The sequence below is a fragment of the Rhea americana genome, unplaced genomic scaffold, assembly GCF_003343005.1.
Source record: "Rhea americana isolate MKP2758 unplaced genomic scaffold, rheAme1 scaffold_206, whole genome shotgun sequence".
Taxonomy (NCBI): domain Eukaryota; kingdom Metazoa; phylum Chordata; class Aves; order Rheiformes; family Rheidae; genus Rhea; species Rhea americana.
In genome coordinates, this window is record NW_028186217.1 from 963056 (window position 1) to 984276 (window position 21221).

A 21221-nucleotide genomic window follows, 5' to 3' on the forward strand; every position below is an offset into this window, starting at 1 on the left:
GGCCACAACGCAACGCGGGCGGCCGGGCCTTGCCAGGCCTCGCCAGGCCTCGCGCCCACTCGCCCTCGAGGTCTCGCACAAAAACGCGGCACGACGGAAACCGCGTACCCGACCTTCCCTCAACGTATACGTTTTCATATCCACAACGTGGAACAACGCGCGTATTAACTAACGATCTGCTATTACACGCACATAAAATGCACGCGTATGAATTACAACAAAGTTACATGCTCCAGTGGCGTCTTTCCTCTCAAAGCCACGACACGCTGGGGAATACTAAGATGTTTGTGGCACAATGCGCAAATAATGTCATTTTGCTCAAGAATAATCTTAAATCTTTTTGGTAACATGATCTGAAGAATTATTCACCATTCACTTAAGGGACAAAAAAAAAAATCATGCTTTGCTTATACGAGCATAAAAAAGGCAGAGAATTCACTAGAATATTCATCATTTCCAACCTTAAACCCACGGCGTACAAACAGACGAATCCAGCAAGTCAGAGAGCAAAGCCAATTTAATCTGTGGCTCCCCTGAGGTAAATGTAGTTCACAGTCCTGCCCCCACCCCAACCTCAGCCATAATCCCTGCTTCCTGGAGGTAAGAAAGCACTGAAGTGAGGAAAATTCTGCAGCAGGATATAATGATCCAAAATGACAGGGACAATAATGACAATGAATTTCATGTCTCCCAGTCATAAGCCGGGGATGCTTGACTGGGCTGACTTACACAATTAAATTGTTACAGGTACAGCAGGAGATGCAGTTATCATCTGCATGCTTTTGGGAACGCCGCCTCCAGCGAAAAGGAGGAAAAAAGACAGAAAAAAGTGCGGCGGAGCGCAGGCGCGCTCCTTTGTTGAGAGCGAACTACGGCTCCTGTAGGTATGCCCGTACAGCTGTACCCTTTGACAGAAGGAAAACTGGGTTAAAGATGCAAGTCATTTTAAGCTATTGATTTTATCCCTTTTGAAAAAGATAAAAAAGCTCTTTGATGGATAAAGCACTATATGATACAAATGACTTTGCACTGAAGAGCTTTACAAGCAAACTGAGACCCAACAGATTTTATCAGGGAATCCAGAAGCACCTTTTATAACAGATTATGCTTCTTCCACCCTCCTCACTAATATTTACTCTAACCTCGGAAAAGAAGAATATTATTTCCATAGGTTCAGTCAAAGCAAGATGTGTATTTCATTTTACGTGTATTCCACTAGAGGCAGCCAATAAGCCTGCTTGTATAAGCCTGGTTTTCTTCAGGACTTTGCACACAACTGTTATACGTAACATGGGAAAAATGCATTTGAAAGCAACTGGATACGGAGGATATATATAGTCTTTTCCATGCTACATCTACAGTTAGTGCGCCTGCAAGGCTTCTCTAATTCATCTAGTTTCAATTTTGAAGTATCGAGAAATATGGTTAGCAATGTAGTTCACCTACAGAAAACCTTTTTAGTGACAAACTGTCAAAGAGCTTTTATATCCAGAGAAAAATAAAGTTAAACAGTTGTCTGCATCTATAATAGGGTAATACCCCTATTACAGCTCCCAATATTCTCAAAATATTAATTTGTCAGATATTAATTATAAAGCTATAATATTTCATAATTCAGGACACACTCAAATTCTAGGAAAAACAGCTACAASAGCCTAAATTAAAAAAAGCATTTATTCCATTTTTGACAGTTTAATGAATGCTTTACTCTTTTACATTGATTTTTTTTGTGTGTGTGTGTCTCTGTATACGTGCATGTGCRCCTGGGAAGGATTTCTCATGGGGTTTGCTGTAAACAAGGCAAGCTAAATCCTCGGTGAAAGGTTCTCTTTTCCACCTTTAAATAAGTCCCATATTAAAATATTTCATGATAGAATACATATAAGAATACTGAGAATGCAAAGTTATAAAAAGTACAATTACTTACATCCCAGCAAGTATACTGGAAATTTGTGAAAAAAACGTTAACCAATCAAACATGATTTGCCAAAACAGTGACTTGCAACACAGTCACAAAAACAGTGTATGTTCATTTATATTTTCATAAAATAAACAGCAAATTCAATAAAAAACAGTATCAACAAAACCCTAGAATTTTAAATTCATGACTGAGTCAGGAACATAGATTTTCCTTATATACCCCAAAACTCATCTTTCAAGGCAAAATATGTAAAGAAAAAAGTCTACAAGAACACAAAGATACAAAATAAGGCATCTTAAAAAGAACTCTGTCACTTAGAATTAGCAAGCATTTCTAAACACTTAATTGTAATATTCTGGTCAGTTGGATCTTTGCTTTAGTGTTTTTCCTAGTTCTTCACATAATGAGTTATGTACAATTTAAATGGAGATTAATTCTTCATTTAAAATGCTTTAAAATAATTCTGTGCATGATCGTGAAATCCTAGCGTTAGCTTCTCCATAGTGCCTCTTATCCAATTTTCCTTGAGCTACATAAATGGAACTGACAGATCACTGCTCAGATAGCAGCCACATTCTTCCCCCAAAATGTTGCCTTTTTGCTATTCAGGAGTATCCTAATACCAACAAATGCTAAATGAAGTCTGACATGTACCCCTAAGAAACAAACTTGTAAGTTGTGGCTTCAAAGGAAACCTTGAATAAATAGGACACATTGTGTACACCCAGGCTAACATCCAACATATGCTTTAGTTTCCTGATGCTGAGACAGAGCAAGAATAGCCTCTGGTAAAGTCTGATTTGCTATTGCTGGTACTTCCAACATTTATAATGTACCATCTTTTTTTTTTTTTTTTGCCTGTATAAACAATTTTTAAAATGTAATTAAGAYGACCAGAGCAACATTTCAGAACAGAACATATGCATGAATAATGGATTATTTGACAAGCCACTAGTTTGATCAACAATTACAAAATAAAATAAGAGCAAGCATTTCTGATCTTTTCATTGCAAAAGAATATTGCCATCTATAAATAAATAACTGGACCACCTATAAGTAAAAAAAAGTAACCTACATAATCAACATATTAAATTCTTCCCTTTAGTGGCAATAATCAACATGTCAAATAGTGAAATGCTGCTAGTGGGAGCTATTAAATGCTGCAGATACAAAGAAACTATGATGGAGACAGGAACAGAGAAAGGAAAGAAAAAAATATTACATTTATTTACATATGTACAACCAGTTAAGGTACTTCATTTTTAAAAAGCCAATTCATTTATTATTTAGAGAAGATAGGGAAAGACAGAAGGAAGAGATATGACATTAAGATTTAAATGCTGTCTTACTATTATTTAATGCCTTATTCTTTCACTTTAATTCTGGTGAAAGAACTAGAAGAGGTATTGATCAGTCTTAACTTCCCCTTCCTATTTTCCAAGTTCAACTCCATTTCCCTTTTGTCCTCAATTCCTCCAGATTTAGAGTATGAAAATACACAGCTAAGAATGAAGTATAATAATTTACAAGATCTAAAGTGTGCTTACTGACACATTACAACCTTAAAAACAGCCTATTATGGACAGAACAGATTAACTGATTAAGATAGACCAATTAGTGTGTTACAATGCCGTATGCCCCATCTATGACATGGACAGTAGGTCAAGCCACTAAGAAATACTATGGTGCATGTTACTATAGACAGGATGTCATTCTGGAATGTGGTGTGTCAAGTAGTGACCTGATATTTTAGTCTAAAATTTTTCCTCTGGCCTAGATTTAACCTCAAAGTACTCAAATATATATTATGAACTCACATTTGATAGATCAGTCTTTCAGAAAAAAAATTATTCTTCCAGTGGTGAATAAGCAATCGAGGGTTTGGTGGGTTTGGGTTTTATTTGTTTTGGGGGGGTTTTGGTAGTTTAAGGGGTTTAGTGTTTTTAATTGCAAAACAACGTTTCTTTAAACTGCATAAAAGTATGGATAATCTAACTCTAGTGGTCCTTTAAAATCACTAGAGTTAGGTTATCCACCTACTCTTTAATACTAGAGTCCTTTAAGGAAAGTAAAACAAGACCAGATACACTAGCCTAAACCAGCAGGTTCACCAGCAGCAAAACTTAAGTCTGTTTTTGAGATCTCTTGCCAAATTAGAGTCCCAAAAGTCTAACTTGAGGTGGGTTTACATTGCAGTTCTTCCACTGAAAGGACAATTATTAGTTTCTTCTAGCTACGTGTTTCCAATTATATTTAAAGCAATAAACAGTGATTATACAACCATCAGTCTTCATTAACTGCTCTTCACTATTTTGTACTTTTCAGACTTATTAATTTTACTCTCTCACATTTATAATATAAACTGTAGGTTTGTTTCCTATTGCTTGAAAAGGAAACAAAACCAGAGATACCTATAACTCACAGAATTTTGCATTGTATTGCCGCACAGATGTTTTTCACTAAAAGATAACATTTTTATCTTGGTGCCAAATCCTTAGATTTATTGCAACATGGCTTAAAAGCATTTCTTGTCCAAGGAACTTACCAACTAACTTTATCTTCTAAATGCATATCTTTAGCATGTTAGAATAGTAAATAGCTGTGATGCATCTAAACCATCTATTTAATTAGAACAAAACTTAAGTAGATTATACTTCTCAAAAGAGTATTCTATTTACAGTTAACCACTTGGTTCTTCTTATTTACTCCTGGAATTCCTTGAAGCTGTCTAAGGGAAGGAATGGCCTATGATAATAAAAAAATAAAGTTGAATTACTTTGAGACTGTGCCAAACCAAAGTGAAAACTTTGTGTATTGTAACAAGAGCTGCTACAAACAGCATACCTCAAAGTACCACAATCCAGTATCAAGTTTTGCTTCTAAACAGCCTATTTCATTAAAAAAAAAATAGGGAACTTGTTTTCACCATCAGAGATCGGTAAAAGTTAAGTCCTCCCTTTAAATTTCATACTATTTTCATGTAAGAACCTACACGTACATGTGTATGCACATCTAAGTTTATATATATATATATATATATATAAAATTGTGTGTGCGTGCATATATACATATATATTTTCTCTTTCTTCATACCAGACAACTTGCAATTATCAGTGTGTTGTACTTTTGCCAGAGGCCTAATAAGTACTATCTGCACCCAGTGTGTTTCAAGAGTCCCTCTAATTCTTTCCTGTACTAAAGCACCTATTGATAAGCTGATGAATAGTGTAAATGTAGTTCTAAAAAAGGAAAAGAGCTACCTTTATAATCAATTTTGTGTGAAGACCTTTTTGGCTGCCAAAGGTCACAAACTACATCCCCGTGTAAAAGCTAACTAGAACTGTGCCACTACTGAGGTAAATCAGTATTTAATCTATTTATTCTTTGGAGGGCTCCTCCAAGCCTGCAAGGAATCTATGGCTTTTTTGCCCTACTGTTCCCCACACATTTGGTATTTTTAAGTTACCAATCTGGCTGCATTGTTGGGTAAGTTTTACCAGAAACCTTCCTCTTGGAAGGGAAATGAAAGAGGATTGCAGATGAGGGTGAGGGGTAACAATCCAATTAAACACACTGTGAAACAGCATACAAGTCTGAATTTTATCTATTGGATATGCATACATAAACAAGTGCACCAAGAAAACAGTTACGAGAGCACACACCGGTATTCCAACCAGAGCAGTGAATTTTCCTGCATTTAAAATTTGTACAAAATTCGTTATTGCTAAATGCATTTTTTAAAAAATAGAAATTCTGTTCAGTTTACAGAAAATTAAGTATACAATTACATCCTGACCATTTAGGGATGCAACTCGTGATTTTGGAAGGTATCGAGATACAGCAATTTGGATAAAACTTGAACATCTATGCATCAGACATTAATATTTTAGATTAGCAAAGTGTCTAGGTAGTCATTTGTCAAGGAAGCCAACCAATCATTGTCCAATTTTGTTTTCAATCAGCCTTATCTATCTGTAGAGCTTGACGGAACAAAATTAAGAATTCTCTGCTGTGGTTTAAGGCATTCTCTGATCCACTGTGGTACCCTTTGCTATGCAGCTAAGCTAGGGACTTACCACTAGACTTACTTCATGGATTCAAATAGAACAGAAAACTTATCAGCTCTTTTATCACAAACAAGAGTGGCATTCCCAAACATGCACACATAAGCACTTCTGAACATGAAAACTGCTGTTCTGGACAATTTCAGTGACTTAAGTTCTATTACAAATCTTCATTCTTTTTCAAAGACACATCAAAAACTTCCACAAAGCATCTCTCTGCTTTCTCCCTCTAACACAGGCACCGATTTTGTGCAACCCTTACACACACAAATATTCCCATGTGATAGATTAAATATGAAACAACTTTGAGCTGCAGACATTTTTCCCCTCAGGAATTTAGAACTCTTAAAATATAGAGGTTGTAACAGAGAGCACTCAAGCCTTATAGCAATATCTGCTATTTGGTGATGACTACAATGAAAGTTCTATCTTCAGAGTGACCAATCGTACTGGGGGAGAGGGTGATACACAAGAAAAAAGGGGGGGATAAGGAAAAAAAGATAAAATAATAATACTAATACAGATCTGACCTAACTCAATATAAGAATCAGTTATCATAGTTGAAAGTCAAGTCATCTGGACAGGTTTGAAAGTATTTCTAGAGTAAAAGTGCAACAGTAAACCATTTAACATTACCAGCATGATCATACTTTCTTCATATATAATACCTCAGAAGGTGTTCAGTAAAATACGCTTCATACGAGCACTGGCTTTATTAAAAAAAGGTAAGTTAAGTCTGAAGTAAACACAAGATTCAGAAACCTAGCAACATTTTGTTATTAACTGATTAGAAATCACTTGTATTATTTGGTCTCTGCAGTGAGGATATTTAACTACTATAAACAGAACAAACTGAAGCATCAAGTACCACGTGTGTGTAGTATTTGCTCAGAAAGAGTTGCTCTAGGCTCAAAAACACATAATATAAACTGGAAAGTTGTGGACAGTCATCAGAACTTTAGACTGTTTTCATCTGTCACTCTACCTACTTACCAAGAAAACAGTATATTCTTTTTCACATTCAGTAAGTCACCTTAGCAAGCAGAATAAGCATTAATTTGGCAGATATAAATTAAGATGCAAGTTGAATCCTTCAGGTTGTTTTTCTTCCTTTTCAGATTCCATGAACATAATCTATAGTTACACACTTTGTATTTCAAAAAAAACCAACACAATGTAATAAGGTAAGCACTGAGACGGTACATACCATCATAGTAGACAATAGCGCCAACAAGCTTGTCTTTGCGTAGCATTGGAAAGTACTCCAAGGCTCTTGACTTGCTAAGGACATAACTACTTTTCAGACACTGATTTCCTGCCACAAGATCATAGAGTTTTATTCCCGCCCAGTAGTATGGCAACTGCCACCATCTGCCAGGAAAAAAAACAAACAAAACACAGTAGGTTGCATTACATTAGTTTTACGTTTGTACTATCATGAATTTTATTGTGATACCATAAACGTATAAACATGTAATGTTATGTACTGTTGTCTGCTGTGTACTGTGGGTCTATTCACAGCAGTAAGTAAAGCATATTCAAGGCTTAAGTTATCCTAGAATTAGGATCAGAACCTGGGGTTTTGTACTTCAGTGCAAACAAAGAATTAGAGCTATTTGCTGAAGAAAGAGCCACCAAACTAAGTGCTAGAGCTAAAAATGATTCCCCAAATGCATATCTTGACCATCTCCTGCTCCTCCATCAAATAAACATGGTCCACTGCTGACCTACATGACCAATTCAAGCTCCCTCTATTAAGGCAGGAGTAAAGCCATACACTAAGAACAGTTAGCAAAAACTCACTGCTCTAAGCCTGTTCTAGTAAATAGATTTTTAGCTCTATAAAAATGGTTATCTCAAATCACTCCATTTGAAGAAGTTATTTCTTCTCCCTTTCTCTTAAGGTATGTAAGATAATTGTCCTCTCAGTAGAACACTACCATGTACTGGGGAAGGCAAACGCGCTGAATTACTGCACAGTAACTCAGGAGAACTGCTGGCTGTAAGGACTAAAAGGATACATTTTGAAGATCACTGAAAGCATGTGCTGAAGACTAAAAAGATGTACAAGAAAGAATAGGGAATAATATTCTTGGGAATGAAAAATTCATGTCAGCTGCAACATCTGCTCCCCTCCCCATCCATCATATTTGCAGAACTCCACTGAAGGAAGCTGAAGTCCGAGAGGTGCTACTGGATAGCAGCGCTAGCAGGGTGGTGCCGTAAGAGAACTTCACGCTTCTACAGTACGGCAACAAATTCTCACCTCCTGGAGGACAAAGCTTGTGACAGGTTTAAAAACATGCTCAAAAAGAGACATCTAGAAAGTCCTCCAGGGAAAGAGTCTGCTTGTCAAAAGCAATGCTAATGGAGAGATATTATAGTAGAGCTTACTTGTAAACAGGCAGCATTATAGGCAAAGGAGCTGATAAATGAGGAGCAATTTCAAGCAAATTTGCACGCTCACGAAGTGCTTCTTTCACCATCTTGTACTGAAAAATAAGAGGGTACATATGAATTCCAAGGTACTCAATTTTGTCAATGTGCAACATTTAATGAAAAAAAAATCTGGTCAAGACAAATATCTTACATAATTTTTACTATTTCTTTAAATAACATAATTGAATTTTGCTCAAAAATTCAAAAGTTACCCAAAAAACTCTCTAAAGTAAATCAGTTTCTCTAATATTTGGTAGAGATTTTGGTATTGTGCCAGGTCAGTCAAATTATTTTTTTATTTGAATATGAAGACAATACATGTTGTGACTCTCTACTATGGACATAAGGCTCAAAAAGTTCAGAATTCATCCCAAGATACTACCACTACAATTCCCACAGTTAGGTTCTCTACCAATATTAACCTGCAAACATGGAAGCCATAATACAAAGTTCTTTAGGAAAAAAATGGATGTTGATTTCTGTAGCTGAATAGTTGTATTTTTGATTTCTTTTTCCCTTGAGAAATCATTATTTCCTTTACAGTATTTTCAGCATTTATGTTTTAAATTAGAGATGTCTCAATGAGGAAGCAAACTGATTTCTCAAAACTGTATCATGCTTCTACAAGACCAAAGCAACACTAACAAAAATACACAAAAATATTTATATAAAATTATTCACTTATTTGCTTATTCATATTTTCTTTCTACTTTTCAAATAAACAAACAAACAACATAGGCACTCCTTCCTCCAAATTTTTATCAAATAACCGGTAAGAAGTTTTTTATTCTGAAGTCACTCCTATTTCTGCCCTCCCTCCCAGCAACATTCACTGTTCACATGGTGTAGCAATTAGATTGGCTATAAGCAACTTAGCAAGCAACAGCAGCACTGATTTTCCATATTCTAGAAAACTCATCTGGGGAAAATATTTTCCATACACAGTGGTTTTGGAATACAATAGCCAAGTATTAAAAAAAAAAAAAAGAAAAGAAAAAGATTGTGAGAATGTGGATATAATTTGGAACGGAGAAAAGCATCTACTAGCAATTTTTGCTCAACAACCAGCATAGACAATTACCTGCTCAAAATCCAACTTCATGACGGCCTTCTGAAGATACCTCACTCCACCGTGGATCAATTTAGTACTCCTACTGCTGGTCCCTGATGAGAAATCATCTCTTTCTATAAGGGCTGTTTTTAGTCCTGTGTTACCAGAAAACCAAATTAACTTCTTAAATTACACAATTTGTATGTAATTCATTAAAGACACTTCTCTAGGGTAGAGACAATCACAAGAAAAATTACTCTGAACATGGATAAATTTGTATTCAAWGTGCAGTGCACTGTCTATATTGTAATGAAAAATTTTAGCCGCTTCCTAAGGGAAAAGTCAAAACAGAACTTAAACAGCGGCACATTAAAACCTAGAAGTTTCACAATAGAAAGGCATTACCGTACATTATAGGGGCCATGCTCCCTCAAGCAAATTATAGTTTGCATTCATGGCAGGAACAGAGTATTTTCCTGAATACTTTTAACTCTTTGCTACAGAGTCCTCTCAGCCTACCACATTAACAGTTTAAGCACACCAGAGAGACTGCCAACTTTGGCCGACGGAGAACCAGCCAAAGGTGTGCTTGAGCTCACAGGAGAGCTCACAAAATTCTGACACACTGTCTAAAACCATCCCAAAGGTATCTTTGGAAATCCAGGTACAGGCATTATTTTGCTCTCTAAAAAAATTTATTCAAAATAAAAACTTCATCCAACACACAAACAAACCCTAATACTATCCCTCTAGAACTGATTAAATGGTTGGAGGAAGATTTGAAAGCAAAAATCATAGCAAACTCCAATGGAAAGCCAGGACTCCAGTGCAATTTTATTTATTTTGCAAAATAAGAAGCAGAAATTGTCGTTAACATGTTGCAAAAAAATGACTTAAGTAATGTAGAAAATTATGAAAACCTAACAACGCCCAGTGGAAATAACAAAACAATCCCCCCCCAAACCCACGCACACTCAAAAACGTACCCAGCAAAAGATTAAGCAGCAAAGCTCAGAGTTTGAGAGCTGAACTGAATCCAACTCGGACCAGTCTTTCAGGATTAAGCACACGCTCAGTATCTGGTCACAAGCAATCGACCACTCCAAGACCAAATTCCACACACACTGGCTCTAAACCTCAACTAAGAGCTACAGTTCCGACTTTGAGATAAGCTAACTCCCTCCTTTCACCGGGAAGCCAGCAAATAAATGCTTCTAACATTACTCGTCATTCATTACTTGTACTTTTGTCCAAATATGAACTTATCGCACATTCATTTTACCAGTAAAATTAAACAAACATCAATGTGTCAACAAGATGCAAACATCAACGGACAGGCCACTGAATCTCAGCTGCCGTGGCTGCTGGCAGCAATCAGGTTTGCACGGCTTTGCAGTCCTTCAGAAGTCATTTCAATTACTTCATTTTTCTCTACATTTGGTCCCAATATAGTTACAGAAAACATGATGCACACTTGTACATAAGGCTCTGCTATACAGARGAAATTTTTTTACAATTGAGGTTTAATACAAAATATGTTCTCTAGCAACGACACTGAAGCAAATAACCTTTCTATAACATCCTGCGTACATACTACAGCACTCGCACAACATGCAGGCATCCTCATACACAGGCAACATCAAGGATGGAGAAGAGCTTCTGGTGGATGAAGAAGCAGCGYCGCATATAAAGGCGCTATAAAGCCAAATACCCCAGGAGTTCAGTCACTCTGCTAGAGATGTCCCCCACGGGACGGGCGCGCCTGCATCGTCCCGACGGACGAGGGGTACGATCCTGCGCGAGGCAGGGTGGCGAGCGGAGGAGCTGCGCAAGCAGGCGCCTTTCCAGGGGAAGATGGAGGCTACAAGCCTGGCCACGTCCCTGGGCACGTCCCTGCAAGACGACCACCACCGGCCTCCAGCAGCACCAACCTCCTGAGCACCACAGCGCGGCTACGCGGCAGCCCTTCAGCTTGTAAAACACACTTACAAGTACAAGCTGTGTTACAAAAATCAGCATAACAGACCCCCTCCAGCACTGGCAGCTTTCTAAAATTAGCCAGGTAAGGCAAAAAAAATGAATGAAATCGTGCAATATTGTTCCTGAAGCTAACTGCAACCACATGAGCACGCGTGCCCAAGGAGGAGAACGTTATCTGCGTTAGGAGTTATCCCTGGGGTCTGTCTTTTGCCTTGTATCACAAAAATACATTAAGGAATTCTTTACATTATTGCTTGCTGAACATACATTTTAGCGTTTATTGCTCTTCTAAAACTTTCATGTCAAAAAAAAATAAAAAAAGAACAAAAAATCCACCGCACTAATTATTACTGGTAACTTTCAAAGATCAGAGTAATTTGTTTTTGTCAAATGTGACTGAAGATTAATGGATACAATCAGGAATAATTTGGTGAAAACGYATCAAACACATGAAAAGCAAAATTTGTTGTTAAGTGAAGCAAAAGTAAAAGAGCAAGTTCCGTGAATGAACGGCAACAATACACAATTCATTAACCAAATGCTTATGAATATTTCATACTTCAGAAGTCTACTGATATAATCAGAATATATAGAAAAGGATAAATACGAATTACCTGTAATAATTTCTATATGTTTTAGAAGTATATTTTTCCTCCACAATATAACAAAGGCAAGTTTTTTTTTCCATTTTATCCACAAAACAGAAAAAAATTTACAAGCACAAAATTCTAATGAAGGCCGGTTCTCGCTTTCATGGGGCTGATTCTACTGTAAGCAACACAGAGAGAATAYATTCCAAGGCAAGTTTTTCTCAACAATCCTTTATGTAATATTTTGGACAAATATACCATATTCTCGGGGAATATGGCATTCCCCATCYGAACAGGGCTTGATATTACAGCCTTTCCCTCGGAAAAGATACTCGTGSAGCCTCCCTTCTCCATCCGGGGCTCTTTTTCCGTTAGGCTTRTGAGAGGAGGTGCTACCTTCGCAGGCTGAGCTTGCCGAGAGCTTGAGGAGCGCCCGCCGGCCCACGCGGAGGGCTGTCCTGCCCTCCCACCGCCCGAGCAGAGCTTCTCCCGTGGCCGAGAGCCGCGACTGGAAGAGCTGCCACACGTCCGCTGGACCCCAGCCGCTGTCGGCAGACCCATGCTCATCCTCCCACAGGAGCCAGGTAGAAAGTATTACCCTACACTCATTTTATCTTGTACTTTCCATAMGCTAAGACTATGCACAGAGCCAAGAAGTAATTCTACTACATCTAGTACCTTCTTAAGCCACAGTTACATAGGTAGTCCCCCAAAAGAGAGCAGAAACTGGAGCACAGATTCACTGGGAGTACCTTCATGCCGAATAGCACCATACATTTCACTAAAAATCAAAACCAGGCTTCTCTAAACCTGCAGAATAATGAGCAGCCATAAAGCATTATCGGAAGTTGTAGATGTCTCACGCTGTAAGAAATAAGAGCTTGAGAGACATCATTCCTCATCCAGAGTTCAGGCTTAGCCCACCCCKTAAAAAACAAACAAAATAACCTTGCTAGAAGTGCTGTGCGTGTCTTGTCACCTTTGCTGCAGACACCCTTCCGCACAAACAAGCGGAAGGATACCGATAAACCCACTGAGTAAGAACAGAGAGTCTACCCAAGAGCAACCAGCAAAAAAGCTTATGTTAACGTAAGCAATTATGTGCAAGTGCCTAGACAATAAAGACTACGCTGAAACAACAAAACGTAACTCCACGTTTTCCTTCAAGCTCACTTCAGCTTCCCAGATCCAAAGAAGTCACACAGCCAGACATCCAGCGTAAACGTCCTCTGCGTTCAGGCGGCTTTGAGAAGCCAGTCTGATCAACTTATAATGCACCATGTAATCCATGAATAAAAACGCAATTTATTTTCAAGCCTTACCTCTAGTGACTGCATCTAAAGCACAACCACATCCTGTTGCTCCTCCGCCTATAACGAGGACATCAAATTCACTTGTAGACTGCAGTGTCAAAAGCTGTTGTTCTCTTGTGGGAAAAGAGCTCTTTATTGGAACAGTCACAGGTTCTGCAGCTTGAACATGCACAAGAGTACCCTACAAAGATTAAAAACAAAACATGGGGAATCTGCCTTTGTTTTATAAATAGATATATTTTAGATAGATATATTTTCATATAATTACATAGTGTATAACCATATACATGTAACACACACACATATACAGACACATCCCCCAAAATCCCAGCACTTTTTATTAACAATAATATATTCCAACAGTCCAAGTCACTTTCATTTATACYGAATAATAATATTGTATTAAAACATTAAGCAGTGACAAACAGCATTAAAAATATTAAGGGTTACCACACTTACTTCATCTTATATAATTCATCTTATATAATTCAATATAATACTGTACACAAGGGCTATTACCTGTAATAATTACTTTTAGAAATAGCCTTCTATGTATAAGGCTACAGGATGCTTGGGAAGTACTTTAATAAATGTACACATAATTTGTCAGGCTTTTAACTCTTTACCAAAAATCCGAAGGACTTCTTTTGTTTTGAAGATTAAGCAAAATATTAATATATGTTTTATATTTTAAATTGATTACTTGTACAACAGCATTAATCTAAGCTCAAATGTGATCGGGTTCATAAGACTGTATGGTTTGCAGTCAAAGTTGGTATTCTAAAAACACCAAAAGGAAACATTAAAACATGATCTCCAAAACCTTTTTAAAAAATCTTACTAGCAAAGCAATTTATATTATACACTGTGCTAAAATAAAATTTTTCTTTRARGTGACAAATCTTAACAATACAGSAATTTCCTGCCTCTAGCACACTGCCTGCTCTCAGTTTAGCGATGCTAGGGAGAAAGGCTCACGCGCTTGCTTGGGCAACCAACATGGACCATGGCTTTAAGGTTTTCACTAGTTTCTGAAGGTTCTTGTTTTAAACTGATGGTGACAGATTTCTGAAAACCTTCACACTCGCAGAAATCCCCAAACCCTGGCACCCATCGTATACTCCATAATCTATGCTACGAGAGCTATCGTTGTGGGTTCTAACGCACCGCTGGTGGTTAGTATACTAATCGCATGTACAACAGGCTGTAACCAAGTATCATAATTATTTAGACAGTTCGATAAGATGCAAAACCACAAAAGTTATGCTTGCTTTCTCTCTGCTTGCAGCTCCAGCTTTGCTTTTTGCTCCAKCTCCTTCTCTTTTCCTCAAATTCTCATTCACCTTTGCATTTTGTTCTGCACAAACTGAATAGTGAGCTTTACTTAAAACTGTTTTCCAAGATGCCGCATCCCCAGCTCTGAAGCAGATTCCACGTGACCTTGAGGGGTACTGCTTGAGTTAACTTTTTCAGAAGTAACTGCTAATTACGGTGCTCTGAACTTTCACAGGTTGAGAGGAGTGTTTTGTTTTTTAACTAGTACCCAGTACTTAAAACAGTACTGATTYGAAACGTGTGAAAACAGTTAAGTATCTACACTACTTCATCTGGGAGACCAAGGACAGAAGAACTGATGAATCAGAATAAGCAAAATGGAAGTCAAGACTGAATATTGTTAGAGAGTTTAACAATTATAAGCAAACACTTTCCACCCAAGGAAAAAAAAAAAATACTGTTTAAACCTTGTCACCTCTAAGGCCTGAGCATAATCCAGCCTTTTGTCCAAAGGGTAATTTAACTGATGTAAAAYAGCTTGTGCCTAGATCTCCTGGAAAGGGAAGGAGTAAACTAATACAAATTCAAGTGATAAAATACTACCTTTTTACAATCCTCTAAAACAATTTGCTATTTGTCTAACCTCTTTCCATCTACAGCCTCCAATCCACAGTAGTTGACACTGGCAAGGAACTTCCATCATCTAATTTCCAAGCTTCCTTCGGATAAACCRAATTAGATGAGCTGTTGAGTTACAGAAATCGCCTTATTGCCTTTTGCACCGTTAACCGTGAGTTACRGCGTGCTGGAAGACCTTCTACGCGCCGTCCCACGACGCGGGCAAACAAGCGCCGACGCTGCTTGCCTGCCTCGGTGCTTTATCACGGCTCGCTGGCCCAAACGTGCTTCCAGAACCCACTGCAACCCCCAAAGACAGCAGACAGGCTGCCAACCCAGGCGCTCAAAGAGTTGACACGCACAAGGCTAAGTCAAAATAAAAACTACAGATTAATCTGGATTAACCTCAGAATTTAATTCTCTACCTGCTCCGGTATGTTTACATGCCATTATGTGGAAGCTTAGCGACGTTCACCAGATGAGATACAAAATCTTGACGCTTTGAATAAATGCAATTTCACACGACTCTCCTGACCAACGAATTCCCCACGTTTCTACCACCCGTCTCCGGCCCCAGCTTTCCCAGCCTACTTGCCTGCAGCYGCAGAGCCTCTGCGTCTCCGAGCGCTGCGACCCTCCGATGCAGCTCCACAGAGCGTTTGCTCGTGCAGCTMCACGGGACAGGAGGAAGCAGCCGAGAACTCGGTAACGTTTCTCTCTGCTCCGTCCTGCTTGGCGGCACACGCGCTCCAGGAGGGAGCATCCCGCGACCGCCACGGCTCACGGGCTCCTCTCCCAAAAGGCACCGGAGAAGCGGCGCCTGCAACGGGGCTCCCTCCGATTCCCGACGACCCCGCAGCTTTCAGTCGCGCAGGCAAGACAGGAGCAAGCGTTGCTGCTCGGCTTCCTGCGCGCTCCGCTTTTTCTTCTGCAATTTGTTGCGTTAAGCATGCTTTTTAGTATTGTACAATTACAGAGAATATAAACAGACAACAACTGATTCTAATTTCCTAGTTTCCCTAAATACCAGCACATGAAAAGCAGATAATAGTAACAAGAACGAAATTTGAAAGACTGATCTACCAAAACATATGCAAGACTAAGCCACAAGTATATTCAAATTCAGCTGCTTACGTTCAGCTTTCTAGTTTTTATATATATATTTTTATATATACACATTATATTATATATATACATGACATTATATTTTACCTATCACCTCCAAAATTAGTTCTGCATTACACATCCAAACACACTTTCTTCAGCAAAACAAAAATTTATTTCTTTGAAATTAATTTATCTTCAGAAGAATATGAAAATACCCCCCAAAAAACAAAAATTCAGAGCTAAAGAAACACTAACATCAGTTGGTTTAACTTTTTTTAAAACCTTAGCTACAGCAAATGGTTCATAGTAGAACATAGATCAGAATCCCAAGTACATAGCCACTGATATAGCAAGAGCAGACATTAGCATACCAGAGATTGATATATAAGCACAGTGATTAGTACACTAGGAATTGATACAGATATGATTCATCTTGCTGTCAATTAAATGTGAGACTGAAGAGCTGCATACCAGGATCCCATCTGCAATAATGTGATTAGTTTGGCAGTGAACACATATGTTTACTGAAATAAGCAATTGCTGTTTATATCTACAATTTCCCAGGCAAGAGTTCCTCGAACGGTTTTGATTACACTCTTAGCAAGAAAAAATTTAGTTTGGAGGTTTGAATTCAATCATGAAGTTATAAAGTGATTTAGTAATCCATAAGCAAGCATTCCTGTTAATTTGGCTAGCGTTAATCTCCAGGTAGGTCTGGAAAGTCAAATTCATCATCTTTATTCAATTACAATAACAAAAGAGAGAGAATTACATTTATCTGAAAGTAGTCTGAAGCAACTAGTCCCTTCTGAACATTTGCACTACCAGCTGAAAGGAATCCCTCAAATGTTTCCCTTTCTCTGAAAAGAAAAAAAAAATCTTTCTTTTGCTTTTTAATCTAACCATTTGCCCTCAGCAGCACAAGTCACCAAGGCTACACAGAATGCTCGGCCAGCCTCCTTAAGGCTAATGGTTGCTCAATATGAAAAAAAGCAACTACTGTGTGTTTACAGAAAGAGATTTTGCGTGAATTAGTGCYGTTTCTACTTGTTCCCTTAGAGCATGCTATTAAGTGAATCCACCTTATTAATTTAGTAAATATCCCAGTGATCAAGTCACTATACAGGACACAAGTGCAACACTCATCTATCAGCTTGTGAATTAATTAACTCAACTAAAGTTCTGTCATTTCAACACATGTTCCCATCCTCCCTTTTCTCAGCAGGAGCCATGTGTCAAAAAACAACACACAGTAAGGGTAATTTACTAAGCTGCTTTATGCCTGCTTATGTACACACGTTCTTTGGTTATATTACCGCTATTGCTGTTGCAAAAGTATGCTCCAAAATGTCAGCATTATATATGTGTGTGCATATATAAATTACAAAAAAATAAAAAATCCTTTAGCTTTTCCCTTGGAATTACTCAGGACAGTTGAGTGTTTCACAGACATATCTAACGCCTGCTGGGTGAACACAGGAAGCAAGTAAAATAGATCAGCTATAGTGTGTGTTTAAGACTACCAACCAACTGATGTCTTTAATAAAATTGAGACTAACTGCTGCAGAAGTTTAAATTTTCTGCAATAGGGCACCTCAAGTTCCAGGACAATAACCACAGCACAGACATCCAGAGTCAGAGTGAGGGAGGAAATACTTCAGAACATGTGGGAAAAAAAGCGGGCACGCTGCTTTATTTGAATTATCTTCTTGTCTTATGTGATGGATTCTGTTCTTGAAATAACCACAGATTTCCTACAATGTGTAGCCAATTAGTGCACATCTTGGGGCAACATCCTTCCCTGGCACTGGAAGACGAGATCTTTGCCCCAGCATACATTTGATTGGCAGGCATTATTAGAAAGAGGACACTTGGGCTGGGGGACATGCCCACAGCTGAGATATGTCAACACTACAAATGGACTGTCCTCCTTTGTGTCAATCCCTCCAGTTATGTTCCACCTGCTGCCCTATATTAGGTGTTTAAGGCAGCAGCTTCAAGGGACATCACATGGGAAATGTGCAAGTTAGTACAACATGAAAACAACATGCTGTTCACTTGACAGATCCATTTGCTTACACATATGCTGGAAATTTTCATGGATCCTTTGTAAACTGATTCTACACATTACAATRGGTTCAGAAATCAGGGGACAATCAGTATTTCATTTTGACATTACGATCAAATTCTCAGATTTTTAATCTTGCTCAGGAAATTCATAATGACAATCCAGCAATGGCATAAAATGGGGAATTCTCCAAATTCTGGAATACTACATATATAGCAAGTTAGTTAGGAGGACATTTTTATCATCCAGACCTGTTTTCCCTTCCAATTCCTTCACTTATTATTTAAGGTTCCAAACTTTGAAGTTACTATTTTGACAGTAAAGAGGCCAGACTGTAAAATCTTGTGATGAAGATTCCAGAGAAGCAGTAATATCAGCTAGGTGTAAGGCAGACAGCTGAATGGGAAGCTCACTTAAAAATGCTAGACTTATTTTCTGCAACAGTATATCCAAAGCTACAAGGATCCTGGCTTATCTACTTTCCAGTTAGGTTCCTCAGGAATGAGTCATCTCATTGGCTTTACCACTGCTGCTGCTACTCCTCCACACGAAACATCCAGAAGTTTCAGATTATCATTTACTGAGAGCAATAATACACACCTTCACCTTCCTGGAGCTAAGTGAAAACTGTCTCACATCACTCTTTTTCTTGAACTAGAATGGCAAGATTCACTTTCACTCCTATTTTAAGTTTGCCCAGTTTGAACAGCAGCATATAGTAAACATATGATAACTAAGCAGTTCATAGAATAACAGGCTGAAGAGCCGACTATATTTTTGAGGTGAGAAAACACTATACAAAATTAGCACCTGCTCACCCAGCTACTGAAACTGATACCATCTCAAAGGAAGGAGATGGCCCTCTAAGAGATTAAGCTGTTTCCAAACCCACATTGAAGCAAGTAGGATCAGAGCTCTCACTACATCACCTACTTTAACCGAACAGCTCACGGCACATTGATCTCAAATACTTTTTGCCAAAGGTAAGGTGTCAATCTCAGCTTACATGTAACATAACATCAGAAAACATGTTCCTATATGCACATCTATTCAGCCCAGACAATTGTTTTACAGCTCTAAAGCACAGCAGAATTGTCCAAACATAAGGGGTATGTATTTGCTCTGAGATGGTAGTTGTTGGTTTCAGGCAGAGCTGGTGTTGATCAATCTGTAACACTCATATTCCTTTTACTACTTTTCCCTTAGCTTCTGCATTAAAAGGGTGGGGGCAAAATGGCTATTCTGATTCTACTAGAAGCAGCAGCTATGCAAAGGGAATTTCTTACAATAGTACAAATTGTTGTCAATCCAATCCACAGACTGAAACTAGAATCTACTGCATCTCTTTCTGCCATCACTGTTTTACTTTGAAAGTGTTTCTAGCATCACCCTTCACCTCTCCATGATTTTACTGTCAATGTGCCTTGATTACCTGGAAAGACACCACTGAACTGTGTCTAGAGTGCACCCATCCAAGCAGAGACCAACACCCACCACAAACAGGAGCCTTTCCACTAGCTTCACTGGGGAGAGATCCCATCCTAAACCAGTTCTCCGTTTTTCAAAACAGAAATAGAGGCAGCATTAGTGGTTTTACTTCAAGCTTTTAAGTTCAAGAATACTGCTCAAACTCTATTTTACTGTTTATACTTCAGTTAATACATTCCACTCCTCCTGCAACTAACTAAGTTCCAGTATTATACAAAGGTCAATTTTTAAAGCAAAAATATTAAATCAGTTACAAGAATCATGCTTTCCTACTGCTTTAAGACCTAGAGTAGTGAAACATCATTTAATGCTGTCCTCTAGGTCTGTACCTACCAAATCATAGAATCACAGGATGGTAAGGTTGGAAGGGACCTCTGGAGATCATCTAGTCCAACCCTTAGCATAGCCCATACGGGGACTGAACCCGCAACTTTGGCATTAGCAGCACCACGCTCTAACCAACTGAGCTAAACCAGCCTCAAGCTGAGAGGCTCTTGGCATTCCCTTCCAAACAAAACTATTTGTATAAGCCTAACATACGCTCAAACAGATTTTAAGTTTCATATTTTATCAGAAATCGTAATTAATACTTACGTGTTTGTTTCTATACTGAGAAAATTGAGAGAGGCCAAAAACTGTTGCTATGGCACCTCCTCCAATGAGAACAGTTCCTTTTACTGCCTTCTGAAATGCCATTTTTTACTGAAAGAAAAGAAGATAAAAATTAATAGGCAGTTTTGCCATGCTAGAGTCTAGACAATGTGGAATTGAGCACCCGCAGAAACTAATGACAATGTTGTGACAAGCGCTTACAATGCGGTGGCAAAAGCCAAACAAGAACACCTTGTCATCAGTCAGATGGTCACTAAATCCCTATTGCAACAGAAAAGCTGATCTGCCTGACAAGATCACCTTTAGCCACCCTCTCATCCCATTAAGCTATTTCTACAACCACATTTTTTCAACAACCTGCTACCCTGCTTTTAATCCAAGAACTATGGTCCCACTACTTGTTGTGTACCAGCGACGCTCGTCCTACCTACAAACGGCACAGAAGGGATGCACTGACGGTTAGGAAATGGGTGCTTCRGAGAAAAGCAGCAGCAGCAAAGATAGTGGATAAGACTAAGTGGCTCAAAGTTAGTGCAGAACTTTATCTGGCTACAGAGGTATAAGACTAGCCTTATGTGGGTCAGGCAAATTCTTAAAACACCCAGCATTTGGATGCTGAATGAGAATTTGCATGGAACTGACCTGAATCTTAAGCAGGCATAACCTAATCCATCCTCCCAGCTGGGGGCAGCTCG

General features: G+C 38.5%; 1 protein-coding gene across 3 annotated transcripts in view; it reads right to left on the minus strand.

Annotated features, from left to right (window-relative positions):
- The window catches only part of GPD2 (glycerol-3-phosphate dehydrogenase 2), a 61739-nt gene that overhangs the window by 28828 nt on the left and 11690 nt on the right, over window positions 1-21221 (minus strand). For all 3 annotated transcript variants that reach the window (XM_085304333.1, XM_085304334.1, XM_085304337.1), the window contains exons 2-6: window positions 20509-20616; window positions 13368-13539; window positions 9506-9630; window positions 8380-8477; window positions 7193-7356 (exon numbers count right to left, since the gene is read on the minus strand). In XM_085304333.1, the coding sequence (XP_085160459.1) occupies window positions 7193-7356; window positions 8380-8477; window positions 9506-9630; window positions 13368-13539; window positions 20509-20610 (661 nt within the window). In that variant the 5' untranslated portion in view covers window positions 20611-20616. The remainder of the gene's footprint in view (window positions 1-7192; window positions 7357-8379; window positions 8478-9505; window positions 9631-13367; window positions 13540-20508; window positions 20617-21221) is intronic.